This window comes from Aptenodytes forsteri, unplaced genomic scaffold (assembly GCF_000699145.1).
Source record: "Aptenodytes forsteri isolate BGI_AS27 unplaced genomic scaffold, ASM69914v1 Scaffold123, whole genome shotgun sequence".
Classification (NCBI taxonomy): domain Eukaryota; kingdom Metazoa; phylum Chordata; class Aves; order Sphenisciformes; family Spheniscidae; genus Aptenodytes; species Aptenodytes forsteri.
The window spans coordinates 4,385,943-4,410,036 of NW_008794408.1; the positions used below are offsets into that span (position 1 = coordinate 4,385,943).

General features: G+C 39.3%; 1 protein-coding gene across 1 annotated transcript in view; it reads right to left on the reverse strand.

Annotated features, from left to right (window-relative positions):
• Positions 1-1,117: 1,117 nt before the first annotated feature.
• The window catches only part of NUDT14 (nudix hydrolase 14), a 46,408-nt gene continuing 23,431 nt past the window's right edge, over positions 1,118-24,094 (reverse strand). The window contains exons 5-7 of the mRNA XM_009288421.2: positions 19,886-19,950; positions 15,736-15,973; positions 1,118-3,153 (exon numbers count right to left, since the gene is read on the reverse strand). Of these exons, the coding sequence (XP_009286696.1) occupies positions 2,913-3,153; positions 15,736-15,973; positions 19,886-19,950 (544 nt within the window). The 3' untranslated portion in view covers positions 1,118-2,912. The remainder of the gene's footprint in view (positions 3,154-15,735; positions 15,974-19,885; positions 19,951-24,094) is intronic.

The window sequence follows — 24,094 nt, forward strand, 5'->3', positions numbered from 1 at the left end:
CTCTGTCACGGTTATCCGGAAGAGAAATATAGATTGCATCAAAAATGGTTAGTCTGAAGCCCGTAGCTTGCATTGGCAAGGTCGCCTCGGAGGGCAGCGGAGGGCTGGTGCTGCGTGGCTGTCCCCGTGCCCCCGCGAGGGCTGCAGCTTCCCTCCCCGCACGCCCCTCCATGCTGCTGCACCACGCGCCCCCTCTTCCCACGCAGTGACTTCCCGCTCTCACCCCATGCCTGGGAAACCCCTGCTGCTGCTCTGGTGGTGGCAGCTCCTCTGTATCACCCCACACAGCCCCAGGGCTGGGCTGTGAAGCAGACAGGCTTCGGGAACCTACAACTTGCAAGTCCTCCACCCTTCTGTCTGAGCGATGGGGAACAGCCGCCTGCTGACCAGCAGCGGTAGTTTGGGCCAGATTTTGGCAAGTCTGGCACTGCCCTTGGTGATCCCCCAACACACACACTCTTGGGGAGGGACAGTTAGTTAGAGGGACAGCCACAGCGCCTTGGAATGGGCAAAATACGTGTGTGTTTCAAACTGTCCAGTTCCAAGACCGGCTGGCACCAGCTGTGTGATGCGCACAGAGGTTTTAGGACCTTCATCCTCCCCAGTGCTGGGGACAGCCATGTGCTCTCTCTGGTGGCCCAGCAGCCCATAGTTCATGATGTGCACGTTGCATGGTGGCACAACAGATCCAGCGCTGTCTGACCTGCCTCCTCCAGGGGTGGTCTGATGAGTCCAAACCGAATGCAGGTGCCGAGATTTGAAGGCATTTCTAGACAGACTGATCAGTGGAATGTGTATTTAGTCTGATGAATCACACCTCGAACGCTTGTCACCCACACGGGTGGGTCAAAGCCTTGGGCTCTCACCAAGGTCGTCAATGCAATGCGAGTGCACCTTGTGAAGCACCGACTCCAGGTCCTGGATGCGGCAGGGGAAGGTATGTCTGACTGGGGAAAGCTCTCACCATCGCACGAAGAGCCTCATTAGAAGTGGCGTTTTGTCCATGTGTAATTCTGGGGCAAACGGTATAAATACATAAACGCTGCTTTGAAAAGTTTCAAAGTCTGATACCCCTCCACTACACCAATTTATTTTTCCAAATTACTGCATTATGCAGCAAGGCGGCTTTTGACATGCATATGCACACACTTATTAGCTTGACACTAAACAGATCAACAAGCTGCTGTGTAATAATTTTGACAGAATCAAATAGATATTTTGGTAACTACAGCCTGGAATAAAAGACATTATTTATTATACATATTGTAGTAGTTCGTAAAGGCCTCAGCAGCAAGCAGGACACATTGTACTCGACACCGTCAAGACGCAGAGCAGCAGAGACCCCGCCCTAAAACACCTTCCAATGTAAATACATCAGACAGACTGAATTTATTTACTTTTCACGATTAACTCAGCCCTTGACTCACCACAGACCAGGCACAGTTCAACGCAAATGTGTCTGAACTTTCACAAAAGGTGTCTGACTCGCACAGACGAAGGCTGCTCTTTCTCCAGTGGCTTTCCAAGGATCTTTCCTCCCTGTCAGTAGAAGAACCAGCAAGTACCAGTTCTAAAAGCATTTTTTTAAAAAAGTATTTATTTATACACCCGTTTAGATATGCAGTGATTTTAAATCAGCCACTGGATACCATCATGCATCTGTACTGCATTTATTCCAGTTGCTATTTGAAAGTTTGCATATTCGCAGTACTCATCTTCTAAACATACTTAGTACCTCAGTAATCCTAGAAGCACATATAATGTCGTCATGTTAATTAACATTAACTCAGTGAATAACATAAACCAGTGCATAATTAAATTGCCAGACTTGATTCTCTTTCATTCATGCTCTTAACAGTTTCACATGACAAATAGTCCACATTTAAACTACGCTGATAGAATAAGTAATATACATCCTAATTAGACCACTTTATTAAATCTAATTGTGTTGCTGCGTACGTCTGTGCAGGTTGCACGGGCTTCAATGTAAACTGCTCAAATGATGATAAAATCTCTCAATAAAGCACTTCAGATCATTCGATTTCAAGGAGCGTTATCTGAGGGGCAAGTCCCATTCTTCCCATTTGGGCGACAAGGAAACTGAGACCACAGAACATCTCACGTGTATTAGTCACCTCAGAGTCAAATTAAAAGAATTTGGCCTCTCGAGTCCCGCTCTAGAGGACAAAGTTTGATCCAATTAACCAAGTATTACCCAAAAAACAAACAAAGCAGCATGTGTTCCAGTAGAAGCCCCCATCATTCATCCCTCCATCAGTGCTGCTCAGCATTATAGTGGGAACAAACAGAAGCACATAATCTTACAGCTGGTCTATTGTCAAAATGACACATTAGCAGAAGGATTTGCAGACATGTTTGCTTATGAAATAAAGGTCTGCATGTTCAGAAATGCCAATGTTTTCTCTGTACAGGAGCTACACACCACAGAGAAAGCTGCTCCCTGAAGGCTGTGCAGAACTCAGGAACGTACTCAGGATATCTGTGACTAGTAAGGTTTGCTGCCTCCCCCCCGCCAAATATCAGAAACTGCAGTGAATACACAGCTGCCATTACATAGAGACCACAGTGACAGGCTGGCGTAGCAGCTGCACTGAGGTCCTGAGCAACTCTTCAAAACAGTGGTAGAGCAGTGCCATGAAAAAGGAGAACTGGACATTTACTTAGCCTTTGTGCGAAACTCAACATTTGCTTCTCGGAGGCAAATCCTGGCCCCAGTGAAGCCAGCAAGTGTTTTGCTAATGATGGAAACTGGGTCAGGATTTTAATTCAGAATTTACTTCCAAATTTATTTCAAGAAAGATTTGCTCTGCGGTAAGTTGATCAATCCAGGCAGTTTTCTGTATCCACAGAAACAGCAGGAAAGCTTTTCTTAAAAGCATGGTGTTTTGATTTTATTTTTTTAGTAGCTTGGGTGCTATGTTGTTTTGGAACCACATGAAGCTGAAGATGACACCCATCGTCTTTGGGAGAGTCTCATCATAAGCAAACTTCATGGAATCTTCTAGAGGTATTTCTACAACTTCAATCAGCTCTCCTTCTTCAGGCTGGCCACCTCCTTTACCAGCTCTCATCTGGTCTGTTACTTCTGCATAAAATAACGTCTGCCTAGAGCCTGTCACACCAACTCCAGACCTGGAAAAAAGCAGAGAGGAAACTTTGGTTTAGATAAAAAGAAGGTAGCTGGGAACTAGGAATGGAAATCTGGGTCCTTGACTTGTGTCACTAAGCAACATCAAAATGTACGTCCTTACCCTCTCTTAATGTCATTCAGAACCTATAAATGCAATTTCGTTAATACAGTAATTGATTGCAACTTTCATGCAGAAATATCAACACTTTTGAATACAGCTGCCTATGAAATGGATCTGTCTTCAAATATATTCTGCAACTTTGGAAAAAATGTTAGTTCAGGAGAAGATAAGAAAGTTGTTTTGAATAGGTGAACAGTTGTTCTACATACACTGAAGGCAACATAAGTTTTTCCAACTGACCTTATGAGAACTGGACTGCACGATGACTCATAGCGATTTACAAACAACAGAAAGAAGCTCCTCAGTGCATCTGTATGCTATCATGCTACATTTGTTTGCTTGTTTTTACACAAATATTTAGATTTTTTTACTCTTAAGAAGATTATATCCATTCACAGCTGGAGTCCTCTACTCATGGACTGGGTAGGTATGAGAAGAGAAAGGCAGCCTGAGAGTCTTTCTCTATCCTTCCTGAACTTTAGCCTTGACCCAAATGGACCGCTGTAAGCACGCACATATCTGAAGTAATTCAGTCTCCCTGATAAATTTGCTACAGTGGATTTAGTTGAGGATATCTTAGATTATGTAGTCTTTCTTCAGCTAGACCGCTTGCTGTGTATTAGACTTCTTATTTGTTAATCCTCTATTCTTTAGGACTATTTCATTTAGGTATTATTAAATAAGGGATAAGTACATAATCCACTCATTTAGTCCTTCCAAGAAAATATTCACATCGTAATCGCAACTTCTTCATTTCACATGATTACAGGCGACTTTTCACATTGAATCTGGATCCAAAGTTCACTGAAACTATGAATGAGGCATTAGGGCAAGCTGAAAAATTAGCTTCCATATTATTACACATACAGAGGATTCTAAGATTTGTAGCAGTATTATCATCTTAGAGGGTATATCAATACTTACCCAACCATTAGTCAACTAAATCTTTCAGTTAATCCAGCATAAATCACACCCCATAGCAGGAATTAATCATTTGTCTCTCAATCATCCAAGAACACTGGCAATTATTTTGTTTGGAGAATTAATAGTGATTACTGAAGTTGGTTTCTTACATCAATATACACTCTTTTTTTAAACACAGAATAGGGAGCGAACCAGTGAATTCTTTTCCTAAAATTACTACTGATACATTCTGTGACCTTGGGAAAGAAGTTTCACAACTCCAGGATCATTCCTGTATCTCTACAAAGTGCTCGAGAAACTTAAGCATCTTTGGCACTTCCAGGAACTTTGAAGGCTGCTGCTGTGGGATTTCTTTCATTCTGGGCTCATCACTTCATTTCAGTGTCAGTAGCAGGTTTTTTGATACACATTTTAACCAACAAAATGTGACCTACTAGGATGCAGCAAGAGGCCAAACTAACAGTTTTCCCTCTCCCTTCCACTCTCACCAAAGTACATGACCTCCTTTCTCAGTCAATCTGACTCAGTATTTACTTTCCCTAAGGACCTATTTTCTGCAGCCACTGTCCTTGGTATTTGTACGCTATTCTGATGACCATCAGAGATGGTTTGCCAATAGAAGAGCCATCCAGGGCTGACAATCATCCACAGACTGTATGTGCCACTGGCACTAGATGAAGGGGTTTCTCAGGACTCCCCGTGCCACGCTCCCTTTTCCCTTTTCTGACGGGAAGCTGCCTGGAAGAGCAACGCCGTTCGCCAGCCGTGCTGCCACTCACCTCACCGCAACTGAAGATCCAAGCAGCAGACAGCACAACACAAACGCAGTCTTTGAAAGCAGCAGGAGCTGCACACTGGGCCCACCGTGCTGGCTTAATCATTGTGATCTCACTATAGAAGTATGGCAGATTTATTTTTCATCAAGTTGCTGTCAGCAACTAGCTCGCAAAATTTGGAATGACATTTTGAATGTCATGAATGAAAGTGCCCTTTCTGCTGTGAGGACGATGGCGCACTTTACTAGATTCCCTTTATGTTAAAATACAACATATTTTCTTCATATTATCAAGCAATAATATATAATGTCAAAAAGCAACACTGGAAATGAAATACTGATTAAGAGCAAAGAGATCTATTTCACAATCCATCACGGCTTGCTATTTAAGCTCTAGTCATTCAGTGAACAGTCTCCCCCAGCTTAGTCACCTTGATATCTGCCACTGACCACTGACCCGTGTGCTACCCACTTCGCACTATCATAGCTCTGCCCATTGGAAAGAGCCTCACTGAGAGGATGTATTTGTGATGGAATAGTAGATTGTTTGTTCATTTTTTGTTCCCTCTTTTCCTTCTTCTTTTCTTGTGTGAGGAGGCAGAAAGGATTATTTTTCTTAATCAACTAGAGATCCAGATCTGTTTTTCTATATATATAGTGATTACTCATTCTTCAATTCTTTCTGCAAGAACTGCATTTTTAGTAATTAAATAAACATAGAAAGCCTGGGGTTCAGAGATTGCTTTTTGGTAACTCATAATAAGAATAAAAAACAAGTTAATTTATACTGTAAAATTTGCAAGACAAAGAATGCAGCTTGCTAGTCTCCACAGGTACTATGAAAAACCATAGGACTATGAATAATATATTTAATGTTCTGTTATTTCTGATGAGTGTCAAATCTGAGCTTCATCTGGGGTGCCCCACCTGGAGAATGAAAATGCTCTTGAGTATACCCATGTCCACCTGATATTATGTAAAGGTTATATACAAAACCTTAGAGACTTTATTTAAGAAGCCCTTCTATAAGAATGTTCTAGCTTGATTATTTACAGCATAATCCCCTTCTATACCACCCATGACCATTTACTTATGAAATAGCTGCAGCTGTGGAAATCACAAGAGTTCACTTTCCACACCTCTTTTAAACATGTTAATTTATACTGTAAAATTTGCAAGACAAAGAATGCAGCTTGCTAGTCTCCACAGGTACTATGAAAAACCATAGTACTATGAATAATATATTTAATGTTCTGTTATTTATGATGAGTGTCAAATCTGAGCTTCATCTGGGGTGCCCCACCTGGAGAATGAAAATGCTCTTGAGTATACCCATGTCCACCTGATATTATGTAAAGGTTATATACAAAACCTTAGAGACTTTATTTAAGAAGCCCTTCTATAAGAATGTTCTAGCTTGATTATTTACAGCATAATCCCCTTCTATACCACCCATGACCATTTACTTATGAAATAGCTGCAGCTGTGGAAATCACAAGAGTTCACTTTCCACACCTCTTTTCTTTAAAGTAAAGGAAAACTGCTTCCTGAGGTGCTACACCGTAAGATTCAGTTTCTTGCCACTGTAGCTCAAATAGCATGGAGTGATTTCAATATGCAATTATTTCATTGTATTTACTCATAGAATCATAGAATCATTAAGGTTGGAAAAGACCTCTAAGATCATCGAGTCCAACCATCGACCCAACACCACCATGTCCACTAAACCATGTCCCTAAGCGCCTCATCTACACGTCTTTTAAATACTTCCAGGGATGGGGACTCAACCACTTCCCTGGGCAGCCTGTTCCAAGGTTTAACCACTCTTTCAGTGAAGAAATTTTTCCTCATGTCCAATCTAAACCTCCCCTGGCGCAACTTGAGGCCATTTCCTCTCATCCTATCGCTTGTTACTTGGGAGAAGAGACCGACCCCCACCTCGCTACAACCTCCTTTCAGGGAGTTGTAGAGAGCAATGAGGTCTCCCCTCAGCCTCCTTTTCTCCAGGCTAAACAACCCCAGTTCCCTCAGCCGCTCCTCAGAAGACTTGTTCTCCAGACCCTTCACCAGCTTCGTTGCCCTAACATATGATAATTCTATTAAATCAGTGTTTCGTTTCTTATGAACTAAATACATCGAGTGGCTACTACACTGAATTTACTTTAAAAGAGAAAAGCACTGGACATCAATGTCTTTCCTTTGTTACATGCCCAAAGTTAATGGCACTTCTTCATGTCTACTGGCCTATCATTTCCCACAGAAACCAATAAAAAATTTGCAACAATACATATCCAAGGGAGGACATACCCACATGTTCATTCTTATTTGACTACCTAACTTATCTTGCTCTGGTGCAACTTTGCCATGAGTTATTCATTAAAAACTAATAAAAACTTCCAAATGAGCTATAAATAAAATCAGAGTGCTGGTATTAATACTCATTCTATTCTACTCTTCCCCACCAAAACCAGCAAATTTAACGTTTCTAAGACTACTTAGAATCCCCTCGCTATTTAGACAGGGGACTTTGAAGACTATTGCATGACATTATTTATGTACATATTCACAGCTTTTATTGTCTAACTACTTGTCTATTTCAATGGTTTCAGAAAGAGGTTGAAAGAAACAGGAATATACTTTAATTCATAAAAAAGGCATATGTCTTACCTTTTTTATTTGATATTTCTTTCTCTAAATGCTCTGGCTTACTCTGGCAGTTCATCATTTTTGCATGGATCCATGTGGAATGCCCTTTACTAAATTAAATATTCTCCAGTATTGCCTACTGCCGTCTTTCACATTTCCAGACTCTTAGATATTAATGTATCCAGCCTGTCCTTAGAAAATTGTCCAAAAATCAATGCTATTGACATTTCATTTGTCTTAGTACCTTTGGTTTTTATAGAAAACAAAAGTTAGCAGGTTTGTTGCTCTGAAGCCATTCTAAGCCTCCATCTGGTTGAAGTAATAAAGTGTTTTAACACACAGCCTTGGAAAATGTGTATACATTTCAGTGATTTTGGGTACTTGGGGCCGGAGGAGGAAGAGAGGAGAGAGGAAGAAGGTGGGTCTGACTGGTAGAGGCAACAGGCTGCTATTATGTTTTCAGTATGCTTTCAGGTTTATCTGTCACTAGAAACTTCCTATGCTTTTGCACACTTACTTGCACTTTCTGAGTACGATGTTCAAGAAATTTTGATGTGCCTTTATTCATGGTTATATGCCTTTTTCTGCTCCCTTCTTCCTCTATCCCAAGTCTGTGACATATGCTATTCCTTGCCCTAGTATTTCACATTACAAATAAAATGCTTTTGCCATGGTCTGAAATGAGTCACCTATTAACAGATTACAGCTATATTCATTAGCTTTGCATCTGTGGAAATCACAGGGGTCAGCACACCCGAACCGCAAGTGATGAGTTTCACCCTGGGAAAACCACCTTCCTGATAAAGGTGTCTCCCCTTCCCAGTATACGAGAGGCTTGGTTTGGGGGAGGGCAAGCAGGGTCTGAACTCACAGCACTGGCCCAGGGTGAGACTTCGGGCTTCAGTCTCACTCCACAGGTTTAGCACCATGTTGCCCAGACCAGGCATGTCATGGCTCATACTGACCCAGACCTACTAAGCCTGGCTTGACCTAGCTGATTGTTCCAGATGTATTCTGATGTGTCTGTACAGTGCTTGACTCTTATTTACCACTGTGGGACAAATGCAAATGATCTATACAAAACACAGCTCTGTTCTCCTCGTCTCTTTATCGTGAGGATCAGTTTCCTATGAGAAGTTTATAGTTGTTTCAATTAACAGCTACATGGCTGACAAATACTCTGTCAAATCATTAGGGCTTAAGCTCACAAACCCTGTAACTTCAACAGAGAGAGATTTTTAAAACCAAAAGTCTATTAGCACTAAACTTTTAGTGTTGCTTCAGAGACAATTGAAAACCTTCATTACCTTTGACAACAGCAAGACTAACAATGTAAGCATGTCAAAGTCAGGATACCAAAGTGGTATGGTTTTCATCACATTTAGTCACTTAAATGTAAGTTCAACACATCAAAACAAGATTGTATGCTGCATTCCCATACTTGATTTTAAATAAAACACTCAAACATTGTGATTAAACCATGCTATGGCTTTCAAAGCTGTGGGCAACACACTTGTAGGCAACAGCACAGGGGAGAAGCAGTTTCTGCAGAATGACTGCTAAGTGCTTCTCCTCACCTCCTGCCCAGGGGTGGGACTGGCTGGCAGAATGAGGCTGCAACTAGAGTATTTTCCATCTACTTCCTTCTTAGACCAGGGAAAACACAAGAGACAGATTGTCACTCCAATCTGTTTTTGAAACACGGCAATAGCAGCTCTCACAAGGTCTTTGTTTAGCTCTTCCCTTTTATTAAATGCATGAGGAAATACGTAGCACATGAAATAGAGCTCACAAAATGGGCCTCTTCACTTGTCATATCTAAGTTCATAAGCATAAAGATACATTACATACATATTTTTTATCACAAGCGGGTAACAGTATCTTATTGCTTTAAAAAAAAAGAAGTTTAGTAGTGCCTAAAAGCCACAAGTGAGATTGAGCCCACTTTGTTTGCCGATGCTCAGTAACAGTGAGTTTCTTCTTCAAACTGAGTGTGTGCACACACACATGTGCATGTATGCACACATGCACATTGGTAAGCAGGGTCGAAATTCAAAGCATGTACCTAAGATTAGCTTTGCCTTCTTCTCATGTCTGGGTGCTCATCTATGCCAACCAATTATTACATTCATAATTATTACATTCATAAATATTACATTTTTAGTCTGAAGGAACAAACACATATGAGAAAATAAACAGTATTTTATACTCTACTCCTCTGCTGCAACGTGGGGAACAAATAAATTGACTTATCATTGTGAAGACTTATTAGTTTAACTCAGATTTCTGATAGACAGCAATTAAAAGCCAAATTTCTCATCATGTCTTAATATTTAACAAATATAAAATCTATAAACAATCAACATTTACCTGTTCCTATCAACACAGAAATATTTTTTTGTTTGTTTTAATCTGAGATAGTTGATGTGAAAATTCCTAAATGCAATATATCCTCTTCTAAGATGTAAGCCATTTGGATGCAGAATTTGGGTATGTAGCGAATGCATAATTCGTGTTTACAAATAAATGTGACACAAATCTCTGTTATTTATGCTGAAATCAAGATCTATTTAGGCATGCAACATGTAAACTGATGAGCAGTGACATGCAGCTCCTATTGTCACTTCTTAGGACCTTTGTACAGTTCTGACATTATAAGCAGCAGGTGCAGGAAAAAAGCAGAGAAGTAATTAACATAAAATTATATTACATTATGCCATCACCCAACAGGTGTACTAGCAGGTGATCTTTCTAATTATAATGCACTCCAACATTTTCAAGGCTATTATTCTTTCTACATAATAACCTGTGAATACAAACCATTTTTACCTCATTGCACAGGGGCTAATAGCCATAGCACAGTAATTGGAACATCCAATATTAATTCCCTGAATGCTCTTCTTTGTTGTATACTTTTGGAAAAAAATCAAATGTAGGAAGATTAAAGTAAGTACCTATATTAATATAGTTAGGCCCTTAAACTAATCCATCTGATTTTTTTTGCAGCGGGGCTGAGAACCTGCAGCTCCTATTGTATCCAATTCATAGCCAAGAGTTTATTACAGCCTCCTGGAGAAAATAAAGACGGAATGAAGGGAAAAGGAAGTTGAACGAGAAGCTCTGGTTCAACTTTATCCTGGTGCTCTGAGGTGTTACTGAAGTCCAAGTAATTTTATAAATATTCTTCAAGAAGACCAAACATTTCAAGAACTAAAAGAAAATACTGTTAAGTTGCAATGGCAATAATAACATCTTTAACAACAACAACGTATTTCCCTACCCCTGTCTTGTAAGGAAACAAGTCTCAAGGAAGATCGCTGGAAGTACTTCAACCTAAGAAACCAACTGACAGCTGAATTTCACACAGGATTCAAACTGAAAACTGCTCGGATACCATGACAGACAGAAAAGTTATTGTATCTGATATATGAGTAAGTTCAAAGTCATTCACTTACAAAATATTGCATTTAGGAAAAAAAAACCTGGAGGGAAGCTCACAGATTTCTTTCAGAGCTTTTAAAAATGAACAATTTAACTGGCAACCATTTTCATGAAGCCTCAGTTTACAATTATACTACTATAGTATTAGCTTCATTTTATTATTGAGCTAAATGGTTCCTTTACACCCATCGCATCTACCATCTATGCTACCATTGCTACCATTGACTGAGGCCATACAATAGTTGACGAGAACTCAACACACCAGTAGGTGTCAAAACTTTCAGGAAGCCTCCAAAAGTGGATTAGCTGCTGCCAGAACAGAAAACAATTTTTTTGTAATACCAAAATGAGGTTACTTATTGTATGCCAAGCACAAAAGTAGCAATTTGTGTAGCCATGATGAGAAGAGGAAACTCACCACACAGGTTGCAAACAATACAGATTTTTTTCAGAATGATTCCTGCCTCCATCTGAACAGCAAAATGAACCACTTGCATTTAAATTCACCTTCTGGCTGGCATTCTTCTATAATAGGAACAGATATTTCTGATTCTTCAAAGTGTGATTCCTCTGACCTCCTCCAGTCAAGTCCCTCTTAATATGTTTGTCTTTCTTGTTATCTGCCCCCAACCCAGTCTCCTTCATTGACCCATGCCATACTGTCCTCCTGTTGCTGGAACAACTTGTTCCTAAGACTCTTGCTCAACTAGCGTAAATTCCCCAACTCCTGGCTTCTTTCCTGATTTCTTATTGACTCCACAGCCACTCTGTGGATCATTCAAAGTAATTAAGTCTGAGATCTGCTTAATTCAGTGCCTGACTTCTATCTGATGAGTATCATGTCACAGGAGCTTTGACAGAGCTTAAGAGTGGGATCCAACGGCTTATTTTTATGTGCTTTTGAAAGATCTGTAGCAGTATTGTAGTTAACCTTTTCCTGTTAGCTGAGAAACATAAAAAAAAATTCCCCCAAAACTGCTGCAGGCCCTGATAATAAATGAGAACAAAACCGCTATCTTCAGATTACCTCCAATCTTTACTGCACCCACTGCCTGAGAACAAAGTTCTGCTTGAACACAGTCTAAGGACTTTCCTCATTTTGTTAAAGAGAATTCTTCTCCACCACCATGAACGTACTTTCCCCAAGTCCATTTAGTTCTCAGCCCATGTTTTTTCTCTACGTTGGTCCTTTATCTCTTGTTCCTCTTTTTCTACTCCAGGATTTTCTATTCCATTTTTTCCCTGTAGTCTAAGTTCTCCTTACGCATTGCCCATGCCCTCCCCTTCTTAATCCATTAGCCACAGAACTGTATTGACCTCCCTAGCCAAAACTGTTTCCCCCTTTATGTTTGATGTGTCTTCTGCTTTCCATGTCCTTCTGTCAGGTCTAGCTCAAGTCCTGCTTTTATTCCAGTCAGGCAATTTCCTTCTCATGACCATGATTCCAGAAAGAAGTGTCATTAGGAATACAAGACAACTCCTTTCTTTCAGACCAAAGGGTGTGATGACAGAAACCCTTGTTTGTACAAAAGCCTTTTCACCATGCACACAACTGTGAGCTTTTATCTACAAAAATCTAAGACTTAACTCAGTAATTATTAATTATAGTTATCTAAATGTTTTAATGCGGTTTTATTTGCATCAAGAAAGGAACAACAGCTAACAGATTTGTTCAGAATATATCAAGTGCAGTCAAACAAGTATCAGCTCTAATAGGTCTTGTGGATAGAGGCAGCAACACAAACAATGTAACTTCAGTTTATCAAGGCTTTGAACGCTACCTCATTTGACAGGTTCATTAAGAAGTTAGGACATCATGATATACTTAGAAATCAAAGAAACTGTGAAATAGGTGCAAAACTACTATGAAAATGGTACTCATGGAACAGATATCACTGTCAAATTGGAAGGACAAACTAAATAGGATACCACTGGGGACCATCCTCCACTCAATATAATTCAATATTTTGTTTTAGGACTTGTATGTTGAAATACAGACTGCAGGTAGCAAAGCTGAGATAGATTATTTATAAGAAGCTAGAGATGAATATTAGAATTCAAAAACATCCCCAAAATTGTAGAAATGGTCTGAAAAGATAGGATGCAATTCAGTAAAGGCAAGTTCAAGGCTCTGTGTCAGGCAGCAATAACAAACAGCACAAATACAGACAGGAGGTGAATGACAGTGCAGTACTGCTGCAGAAAATAGTTTTGAGATAGGGGAGGCATTGTGGACCATAAGTCAACAACATAATGCCACTGCAAAAAAGGCAAACATCATACTACAGCATATAAACAAAATAATCTGACAAAATGAGACTAGAGAAATAATGCTTCCACTCTATCTGACAGTGGTAAAGCCCCTGCTAAAATGCTGTGCTCCACTTTGGAGCCTATGTTTTTAAGAAGTACGCAGACCAGATGGAGAGAAGGCAGAGGACAGCAGAAGGCATGATCAGACATCTAGAAAACATGGTCTAAAGAGAAAGCTTAAATCACCCAAGATAGTTTTGCATAGGCAAAAATAAAATAAAGGGGAGACCTGTTTAAACAAATACGTGGAAGGTGCAGAAGTACTTCATGTCCACTGGGAACAGGGTAGTAAGTCACAGGCTTGAAGTGAAAAAAGGGAAGTTTAGGCAAGACATGAGGAAAAACTTGCTCGAGGTACAGATAGTTAGACACTTCAGACAGAATGCTGAATGATCTGATGCACTGGAACAATAAATAATATAGAGCAATTATTACATGGATCACTGAGATGACAGATAAGACTAGAAGTGCATGATGTATTGTAATTATTAATGGGATGCATGTGCATTAATGTAACACTTTATGTCAGTGCTTTGTATTGACAGTCACAGCATGAAACAGCATAAACCATTTAGAAAAACCTGTTACACTTAGAAAAAGCCCTGAAATTCTTATATGTAATAGAGCCATTATGGAGAAAAACGTCCTTAGCAGACCATAGGGGAACCAATTACTTCCTGTCTTTGCATCAAATCCTCAAGGATCAGACAGGTATGCCAGTCTTTGGCTGAAGGAAGAACAGGACACTCCTAATAGGAAGACCGGGACATTTAGAATAAAATTCTAACACAGAGCACAGGAAGTCCAACAAAAGAACCTGTGAAGTACCATCTTTGAGGCTTCAACCTTTCATATTAGTCTAAAAAAGTAAATACTATACAGGTCCTTCTGACTTCGGCATGGATCTCCATGGGCAGAAAGCTGTGCCCACATAGACAAAGCAGGATTGGAGGATTAACATATTAAGTGTCCTTTGCATGGGATTCAACAGAGAAAACTCCAATTGCATACTCTCTTTGCAAGTCAGTGCAATTAAAAAAAAAAAAGCAACTGCAAGAACAACCACCTGTAAGATACAAAGACATTTATCAGCCAAAAAACATGCGGTGTTTTAGCCAGATATAAATTGTTAATGTCGAGTCAAACTTCTACACTGAAGCTACAAACTTCTACAGCTACAGAAATTATATTCTACTTTTCTTATTTTGTGTTTGTATACACCTACATACGTACATATACATATGTATATATCTGCATGCTATGGCCTGTCAGTGTCACCCAGCCTATGAAATTCTATAGACAGCTTTTGCTCATAAATCTAGCAGGCACTTTTTCTTTCAGTAGAACAAACCCTTAATCTATTTTCAAGGAGTTGTAAAAGACAGCTCCTGTGATTCACCCCCTCCCCTCAACAGAAGCACTGCTTGTTAATCCAGCAGGAAATAACATTTGCCAGGATTGACAGCTGTGGATTTGTATTCAATTCCCAAATTAAAAACCAATGACAGGGCCTAGTTCAATGGAGATGTCAAGCAAAATAAAGAAAGTAAAAAACCTGCTGCTTTCTCTGTAAAATACAAACACACGTACATTTTGGATAACAGTACTAAAAGCTGGGAAGGAGATATAATGGGGTTAAAGCTGTGTGCAAAGTTTCTCCTGAGGGTTTTTTGGGTTTTTTTCCCCCTCCAACAACTCACATGTTGTATTTTTCCTCTTACATATTAAGTTTTCCTCTTACTCCTAATATATGTTTTAAAACATGTTAAAATCTATTTCAGTAACTATTTAAAACCTGCAAAAAATACAATGTAAAAATTTTCACAGTCAAATCAGCAAAATCTTCATATACAACATTAATTATTGTCCAATTCAAAGGAGGCTTAATTACAGCCCAAATATTATGAAGAGATCTAATGGTACACATTCTCATGCTTCTGAAAAATTGTGTTAATGGTAAATCAGAGTCCATCTTGGGCAGCTTCTATTGTTAATCAGAATAGTAAGAATCAGAGATGGAAAATGCCTGACACAGTAAAGACTGGCTGTTCTCTAGTGCTGTAACAAACTGCTCTGAAGAGCCCAATGCAACTTTTCCCAGTTCTAATAGTCTTTGGAATAAATCACAATAGTATCATTCTTACTGGGAATTCAATCCCATAATTATGAGTTTATAATTCCTTAAGTCTCTGTAAATACTCCTCTCACTTGCTGAAAATTACACCTTTCATACACTTTCAGATGTCCATGTTCCTCCAACACAGTGCTTAAATAAGGGAACAGGGAACATTAATTTACATTCAAGCCACTTCAGCAATCTGTGAAACAACAAAATGCAAAGTGTTTTAACTTACTGCTATTTACCTGTAAGAAGTGATCCTCCTTAGGTCTGTAACAGGAACACGATAGCCACACTCTTCTAAGACTTCCTCACATGCAATTTCTTCTAAAGAAAGGTCTGGTTTGTCTACAATGCCAGCACAAAGTTCATAGGTCACTCCTACCACAGCAGGTAAGGGATCCTCTAGACAGGAGAAGTTCTCCTTGGCCTGATGTTGAAAGACTTGAGGATGATGCCTTTCTACTTCACACATGTAAACAGCTGAAAAAAAAACCCACAAAAGAAACAGGTGGGAAGTGTGTGTTAGTTTATTCATATTAAATAGAAAAAAAGATGGTACACAAATTTTGTCTGGAAATTTATGACCATCAGAGTACTTGAGAGTAACAAGGAATTCAGCCATGTCATCTGTTAAAATTGGAACACTGAAATTGGAATTTTAGAGAACAAAGGTTCTCTTGCCATTTCTGTAAAATTATTCTTTAAACTTTATTTGTGCTTACATCATTTGGAATGAATTCATGCACACCTTAAAATAAATAAAAATAAAAAAAGGAAGCTAGTTCATCCAAGAAGTATAAGTCCCAGAAGCACCATACAGCTTCCATTTGTTGGACAATGCGGATATCAGGATTTAACTTAAACTATGCAGTTATCTTACAGGAAAGTTGGGTTGCACGTTATGTACCATGTGCACAATGATGAGTCTTTCAGCCTGTCAACTCAGCTGTTATTTAGAAAGGGTATGAAAAGCATGTATGTTTGTTTGAAAAAAAAAACCAACCCTCTTTTGAACATATAGTTCCTTGCACAGATTCCTGTGTGGAGTCTGAAAAAGACTTTTTGAATTAATCTACAAACAGCTGCCACTGTAATGCACTCCTAAAGAAAGTGCAAATGCCAGATTTTAGTCCTTATTTAAGCAAAACCTCTCACCGATGTCAACAGAAATTTTGCCTGAGTGAGAACTGCAGGACTGGATGTTAACACACAAAGAATCACTACTGATAATTCCAATCATTGTAACTTTAGCTTACCGGTATAATCCCACCTGTTTCTTCTTTGAAATTTCCTCATGTCTATCCCTTTGCTTTTCATGAAAGGTTACCATGAGGGTGTTATAAAACACCCTGAAAAAAACTATTTTAAAATTTGAAATTATTTTTATTCTATTAAAATATTTTACATGCATGTTTCATATACACGTAACAGTTTTCAAATGAGCTTATCTTTTATTTCCCATTCTAAATCTTACAGAACTGGAATATAAAAGAGCTCAAGTTTAATGGACAACTTTTCTTCCAGTTACTGGATTTAGCTTATTATTTCTTAAAACTGTGGTATACAACAAGGTCCCTAAAGAAATGTTATCACATAAAAATAAAGTACCACAGTGACTTCTCAAGCACTTGGTCTCTGGGGAACAGTCTATACCCCAGAAGTTTGTGCCTAGGCTCCTTCTATAAAGCTTCTTGCCTCAGAAGTGTAGTATAACAAGATCAGCACCTGAACGGGAGATGTCTAGATCAGCCCAAAAAGAAAGATGAAGTGCAGAAGTTTGCCCCAAAATTATCTTTCTCCAGAATTTAACAGTTTCAAAGCTGTTTGCAGTAGGTACGTCTAGGCCTTTGAGATTCAAATATTTAAGGAAAGGAGCTTCCATTTCTTAGTTGAAAAACATGACTAGAGCTCAGTTTTCTTTTTAAAATGCAGCAAGAAGGTGGCAAAAAAAATATTCCATGCAGAATCTGAAGGACAGATCCTTGAAGGGTGTCTATTGTCATTATTCCAAAAACTTCTAAAAGCTATGACAATTATCATAAATGACAACTACCTCCAGGATCTCTCTGAGATGAGCCAAATACTCTTAAGATTGTATTGCTTTTTCAATATTGACTTAGCTGTATCAGTAAATACAGAAAGGAACAATGCATATATCCCAGTAAAGGACTTGGGCACCAAAACAGGATGCAGGTAAGAGTGTGGGTACAGAAATATGAAACTGTGATTAAAGTAACTCTCTGTTACAAGTCTCTTGAATCCCTGAAACCCATCCTGTCATTCCGGCAGGCACCTGCCGTTCTCCTTCTCCCTCAGCACAACTGGGCTCCACGTAGATCAAAACCTACATTCCCAAAAGGACCCAATCCAGCAGTCCTCTTCAGAGCAAAGCCAACACTCAAAGCACACTAACAGCTTTCCTCTGCAGATAAGGAAGAAAAGAAGCGGTACCAGCCACTTCTGTAAGAGTCCAAAAATTAGAGCATTGACCAAGGAATCACAGTATAAATTCGTTATCAGCAGGCTTAGAAAGGTTCAAACTCAATTTATCTCTCATAGATAAGCAAAGCCTAGAAAACCAAGCTGCCTGTTAATATCAGGGAACAGAGTGGTCAATGTGGTCAATTAACTACCAAAATGAGCATTGCCCGACACCTTGGCCAATCAGTCACGGGTGAGGAACTAATATGGAAACTACTGAGATACACGTGTAACTTTTTTCTCTCTGCTCTTTCCAAATGATTCATTCAAGTTGATCTAAGTCCATGGTACCCTGAGAAATAAGGTCCTGTCTGCCTCACCCCAGTTGTGTGCTCCTACCACCCCTCAAGCCAGCATGAACTCTTCCAGGCCAGTCAGATCAACTGTCTAATCCTCAAAATTATCTGTTTGCAGCCATGTTAAGACCTCTGCTGTGGCTGCATAAGGGGTGGTGCTGCCAAAGGGAATGGGGTGGGAATGTACGTAACAGGGAGGGATGACTGCCTTTATAAGTAGCACAGACTTCAATGGGAAACCCTGATCGGGACACTGCGCCCTAAGGAAAGGCAAGCACATATGTCAACCAGCACACGTGCAGGGGACGTGCCTGGTGAGTGAGCGGCAGCTGTTTGCTCACAAGTAACGAGCTATCACCTTCCTGGTGGTACCCTGATAGGAGCTAGCAATGAGAAAAGCCTCAGCCTTAATTTTTGCTTGTGGAACAGGCACCAAGGCAGACAATAACCATGGAATGGAAATATAATTATAGTGAAGTGAGTAATGTCAGGGCATGGTTGCGATCTGCTGAACTGAACTGCTATGGACTGACCACTGTCCCTAAGGCCAGGTTTCTGAGCAGCTCCAGCCTCTGGAACAGTTTAACTCCAAGAACGGTCCGGTCTTTTGAGGCAGATTTGACACTTCCATAATGAACGTGTCGCTGTTCAGTACATATATATATATATGCACATATATGAAGGCTTCTGCCTAAGATTGTCTCAAAGAGAGCAATAGCTATATGAGCGATTTTATTTGGCTGGCAAATAAAAGACATTGGATTATTGATAGACAAATAAAAAACCACTTTCTCTGTATAATAGTCAATATAGTGCTTCATGAGAAGTATGCACTGTTGGTATAACAGTGCCGCACAATACTGAAGAGCCTGTCAATCACTGTTAGTAAGAAAGGACAACATGACACCACCCTTGAAAGTTTCCCATAAAGTCTACCAGGAACAGTCTTGAAATGGTCTCTTAGCAACAGTCAGTGAAATATCTTGTGATTTTTTTTTAATTAACATGCAGAGAACATGGATTTAATTTTTAACTTCCAAAAAGTAAATATTGCTTTGAATTAAAATAACTGAAACAAAAACTCAGAAAAAAAGACGTATATTAACCTAAATTCATAATTATAACTGGTAAAATGAAGCTATCCACGTATTGATGAAAAAGCATACAGCCCTAAATGTCCCTCATTCTAAATTCCCAAGTATACAACGCACAATAACATATTAAAGAAAAGTAATATTTGAGACCAAAAAATAAAAAAAGGAATTTTTTTCTGCACAGAAGCTGCCTACTAAATACTAGATAGGTCAAGAAGGAACTTGAAATAAAAGCAATCTATCGCATGATCATTGTAGAGCTCTTTGTAATTTCATCCAAAAGAGGACAATGACTAGCCCAAAAGCAGAATGTAAGGCTACCCTGATCATTCATTTCATCTATAATGGAAATTTCCCTGGTTAGAAATTCAGACCAACTGAAAAGGGTGGGCTATCATACAAAGAAACAGAATATAGAACAAAGATTTTATCACCACGGATGCACCAACTTTTAACTGCTAAACCCTTAAAAGCTTGCTTCGCTAGAGAGCAAAAGTAAATCTAAAAAAAAAGAGGATTACCTGGGCGGAACTGCTTCACCACAACAAAGCACTGCCGAGAAGTATTAAAGATCAGGATTGACACACTGCGGAGGAAGATAAAAAACAAAAGATCAATGCTTTATGAAGGATTAATGCAGAACTATTAAACTTACATCTTGTGAATTTAATTTTAACTACATAAATACATAGAAGATTTATTACTAAAGCCACAATGCAACAAGATCCTTGTCCAAAATCCATCAAGAGGGATAGATAATGGGTCGTGTTCCCAAAGCCCATGAGAATTTACCCAAAATTAAGTCACTTTTTTCTCCTGCCATGCAGACAAAGTAAGCCACCAATCAATTCCTTCTCCCCAACAGAAAAAAAAAAAGTCCAACTCTAGGAACATTGCTACTAGATAGTAATAACAAGGAAAAAAATCATTAAAAATAAAAACATTTTCTTCCCTTATATCAGTCCCAGATTAGGATAATCTAACACTTAGGCACAGTCTAGTCTCATTCAGAGCAGAGACTTCTCTATAAGCACAGAGCATCTCCTATCTGTGGCTACTTGCTGAGCTTGAGCCTTAAAACAGACACCATCCAAGTCCAATTTTGTACAAATTTAAACCAGAAGCAGTTTTAACTGTTACCACATTCAGTAGTTTGAAAGTCACATATTAATCTTTCCCCCATCCTCTTTGGTTGTTTGAAATACATGTCATAGGGAAACCTGTCAGGCTGAGTATTTGGAGATGCTCTAAAAGTGTGGAGTACTGATGTTCCCTGCTCTCTTTTTCACTTAAATTACTCTCAGATTTTACTAGGTAAAAAAAATGCAGACAAAAGTCTCTCTCCTTAGTCGGTAGCCCATTAAACAAGTGTATATTTTGCTCATTACCATGGTAGCATTCTCTCATTTGTTATGCCTCACTGTATGCAATTGGAAAGTTAATTCATTATTCTATGAATTCTACAATAGATTAGACTAACAATGGCATATTTGCAGAGTTGAGTCAAACTTTCAACTTTCCTTGTAAAAGAGCTGTATGTTTATTTTCATCATTTGATTTAATAATGAAGTCTCAGGCTGCCAGAGAAACTGCTATTTGATGATTATTAAAAATAATGTTTATGTTTATTATAATAATATATTAAAACCAAAACAGAAGGGAGAAGTCCAGATGTTAACATTTATATTCATGGTTGCTATTCTCAAAGATCCATACTGCATATTGATGGCTTCCTGCCCCAGGAGATGTCATTTGCAGGCAATTTTAAAGCAAAGGGGTTTAGCCTTCAGAGAGGCTGGAGGAGAACAGTCACTCTGTTTACTGGCACGGGGGTTCTTTCTGACCTAACACCAGAATAACTGGGAGTTACGGTGTAGGTTGCTAGAAGAGATGAAGTTAAACCACAGCCTGCAATGTTTTTAAGTTTACTTAAGTATTATTCTTTGATTTTTTTTTTGCTTTGCATGACTGTTCCTCTCCCCAAAGCAGTACTGTCTGAGGGTAGACATTGCACTAAATAAAAGGGGAAAAGGAATTACTGCTACCGAACCTTTGCTTTTTGTCCATGGGTCTAAGGATGTGCGCTGCCTGAAATTGGAGACAGCAGCAGTCTGACGCTCAGGTTAAAGAGAAGAGTAGAGATTTCCTGAAGCATATGGTTGCCCTTTACCTTTCTTTACATCCACCACCCCAGGCCCAATCTTTCACTTGGCTTGCCTTCTTCAGCACATCTCATTAAATAACTCATACCAACTCATTAAAAATGTCTCAGCTATTAGACATTATTTTTTCCTAAGAGTCAATCACTTGTGATTTTTATGGAACAGATGGGAAAATTAAAAACAATCTGTCAGAATTAAGGAACAAGATCAAATTAAGCTGGAAAGGAGTAGCAGCAAGTTATTACAATTGTCTGCTTCTCACACCATCTTGAGATGAGAGGGTACAGAAATGGCACAAATCTGTAGAACTTTCTATTTAATTACTTCTAATTTTCTGAGAGACTGACAAACAATTTTGAACATAAATTTACATTTTTTAACAAACCACAACACATAAGTTCTAATATTTCTTGTCAGAGTAGGAGAGTCATGGAGTAGAAAGTTCAGAATTACACCTTCTTAGGAGGAGCGTGATATTACGAATCCCGTTTGGTATTTCTTATTCCACAAGAAACAATATAACATGAAATATTTCCACAGGTCACTAGGTCTGTAACTTCTGAAAACCCATTTGAAGCTGCATTCAGGACAGTTATTTGAGTATTACAGAAAGTTAGGGCAAGACTGTTCAATTCATCTAAGTGGAGGATCTTCTGAGCCACTGCTTTCAATGGGTTTCCTTATTGCTGCAACGACCCAAATATCTAGGTTCAGCTGTTTGGTCTGGCCTATAAGATAAGGAAAGTATTTATCTTCTGGAGTTTTAAATCATCATACAGAGAATTCACTACAACATTATTTCGAGATTACTATTTTTACAGATGATACAGGCTACCAAAAAGTACTACTACAAAAACAGACTTGCAAATACATCTTTCACTGGTATCATACCACAGGATATTACAAGGGTATTTGATGTTTCAAGGCAATTCCCTTTAAAATATTACAACCAATCCTATTTTAGAACATTACATATGCATCTATAAGCTTTAAAGTGATCAATAAAGAGTAAACATATAAAATAAAAAATTAAAACATTCACAATGACTTTTGGGAACATCTCCACAAATAAAAGATACAAAAGATAAACAAAGCCCAAGCTGTATGTTATCAGAGAAAAATCACACAGAACCACTAGAAGAGAAAAAAAAAAGCCCAGCCAAATTTCCTAAAAAAGGCAGGAATCCTAGACAAGAATTTAATCTGAAACGGACATCAAAGGTCCTAACCTAGCAACAGGCTTCATGTGCCCATGTCCCAAAGAGGAGCACAAGACCACTTTTTTGTTATTTTTTATGAAGGAGAAGAATACTCAGATGTAAAAGGATCATGATGGATCCAAAACTTGCCTCCATACTTTAAAAACAAGCTATAACACATCTGCACAAATGAAACACTGTCTCAGCTTAGACCTGCCAAGCTTTTCATTTTGGGTGGCAGATTATTGCTTTTTACCATATTCCGCAGTTGTACATCTTTGCTGGCTATTCCTCCGGTAGCTGACACTCAGGGAAATTGCTGGTGTAAAAGGAGAGGTCATTAATGCAAACGCAATGCCACTGAGCCACAGACCTGCACCCGGGACTCAACGAGCACACAGCACAACTGTTGCACGCAGGTATCACGTTCAGTACCTGCCACTGCCAGTGGACATGCCACTTCTGTAAGCAAGAGGGGGCTGAGAAGAAAACTCTTTGAAATGTGCTCTATGTGTTGTTCAGGAGCTATGATTTGCTTCTGTAAGACATAGATCACCTTGGACCAATGAAGGAGACGTGGCTCCTTCGCACTGCATCTTTAGGATGATTATTAAAAATAATGTTAATGTTAATAATAATGTTAATAGCCACACCATCTTGCACAGGTGGCTGTTTTAGGAACTACAACCGAACAGAAAGACAACATATTAAGAGATAACACAGGTTTATACAGTGTCTTCCAGGGCTGGTGAAGACCACAGGGCTGCTCAGCTTTCAGCCCAACCCCTCCTCGGCTTCCCCTTGCAGTAGCTCCTGCTCACTTTATACATAAAATAAATCACTACTCCAACTACAGGAGACTTTTTCCCAAAGAAAGCAGGCATGTAAACAGGTTACTGGGCAATAATGTAGGATACTGTTCTTTCTATAAATATAAGAACAATTAGGGTAGCCTTAAAATATTTTAAGAAAGAAGTACCTAAAATGTCAGCAGGACATATCTACACAGACCAGCTAACCTGTACTTGAGCTTTTCCTGTACTCAAGTTTGCAGTTCAAGTGTGCCTGGTCTTGGTATCTAACACAATGTTTTCTTAAAGGGATTCTAACTAAGAGATGAGCCTAGGGGTAGCATGCCAGTGCCAGGGGCGAAATTGATAGCCCAGCTCAAGTGCATCTACACCAATGCACGCAGCATGGGCAGCAAACAGGAGGAGCTGGAAGCCATTGTGCAGCGGGAGAGATATGACTTAGTCGCCATCACAGAAACATGGTGGGGTGACTCCCACGATTGGAGTGCTGCAGTGGATGGCTATAAACTCTTCAGAAGGGACAGGCAAGGAAGGAGAGGCAGTGGGGTGGCCCTGTA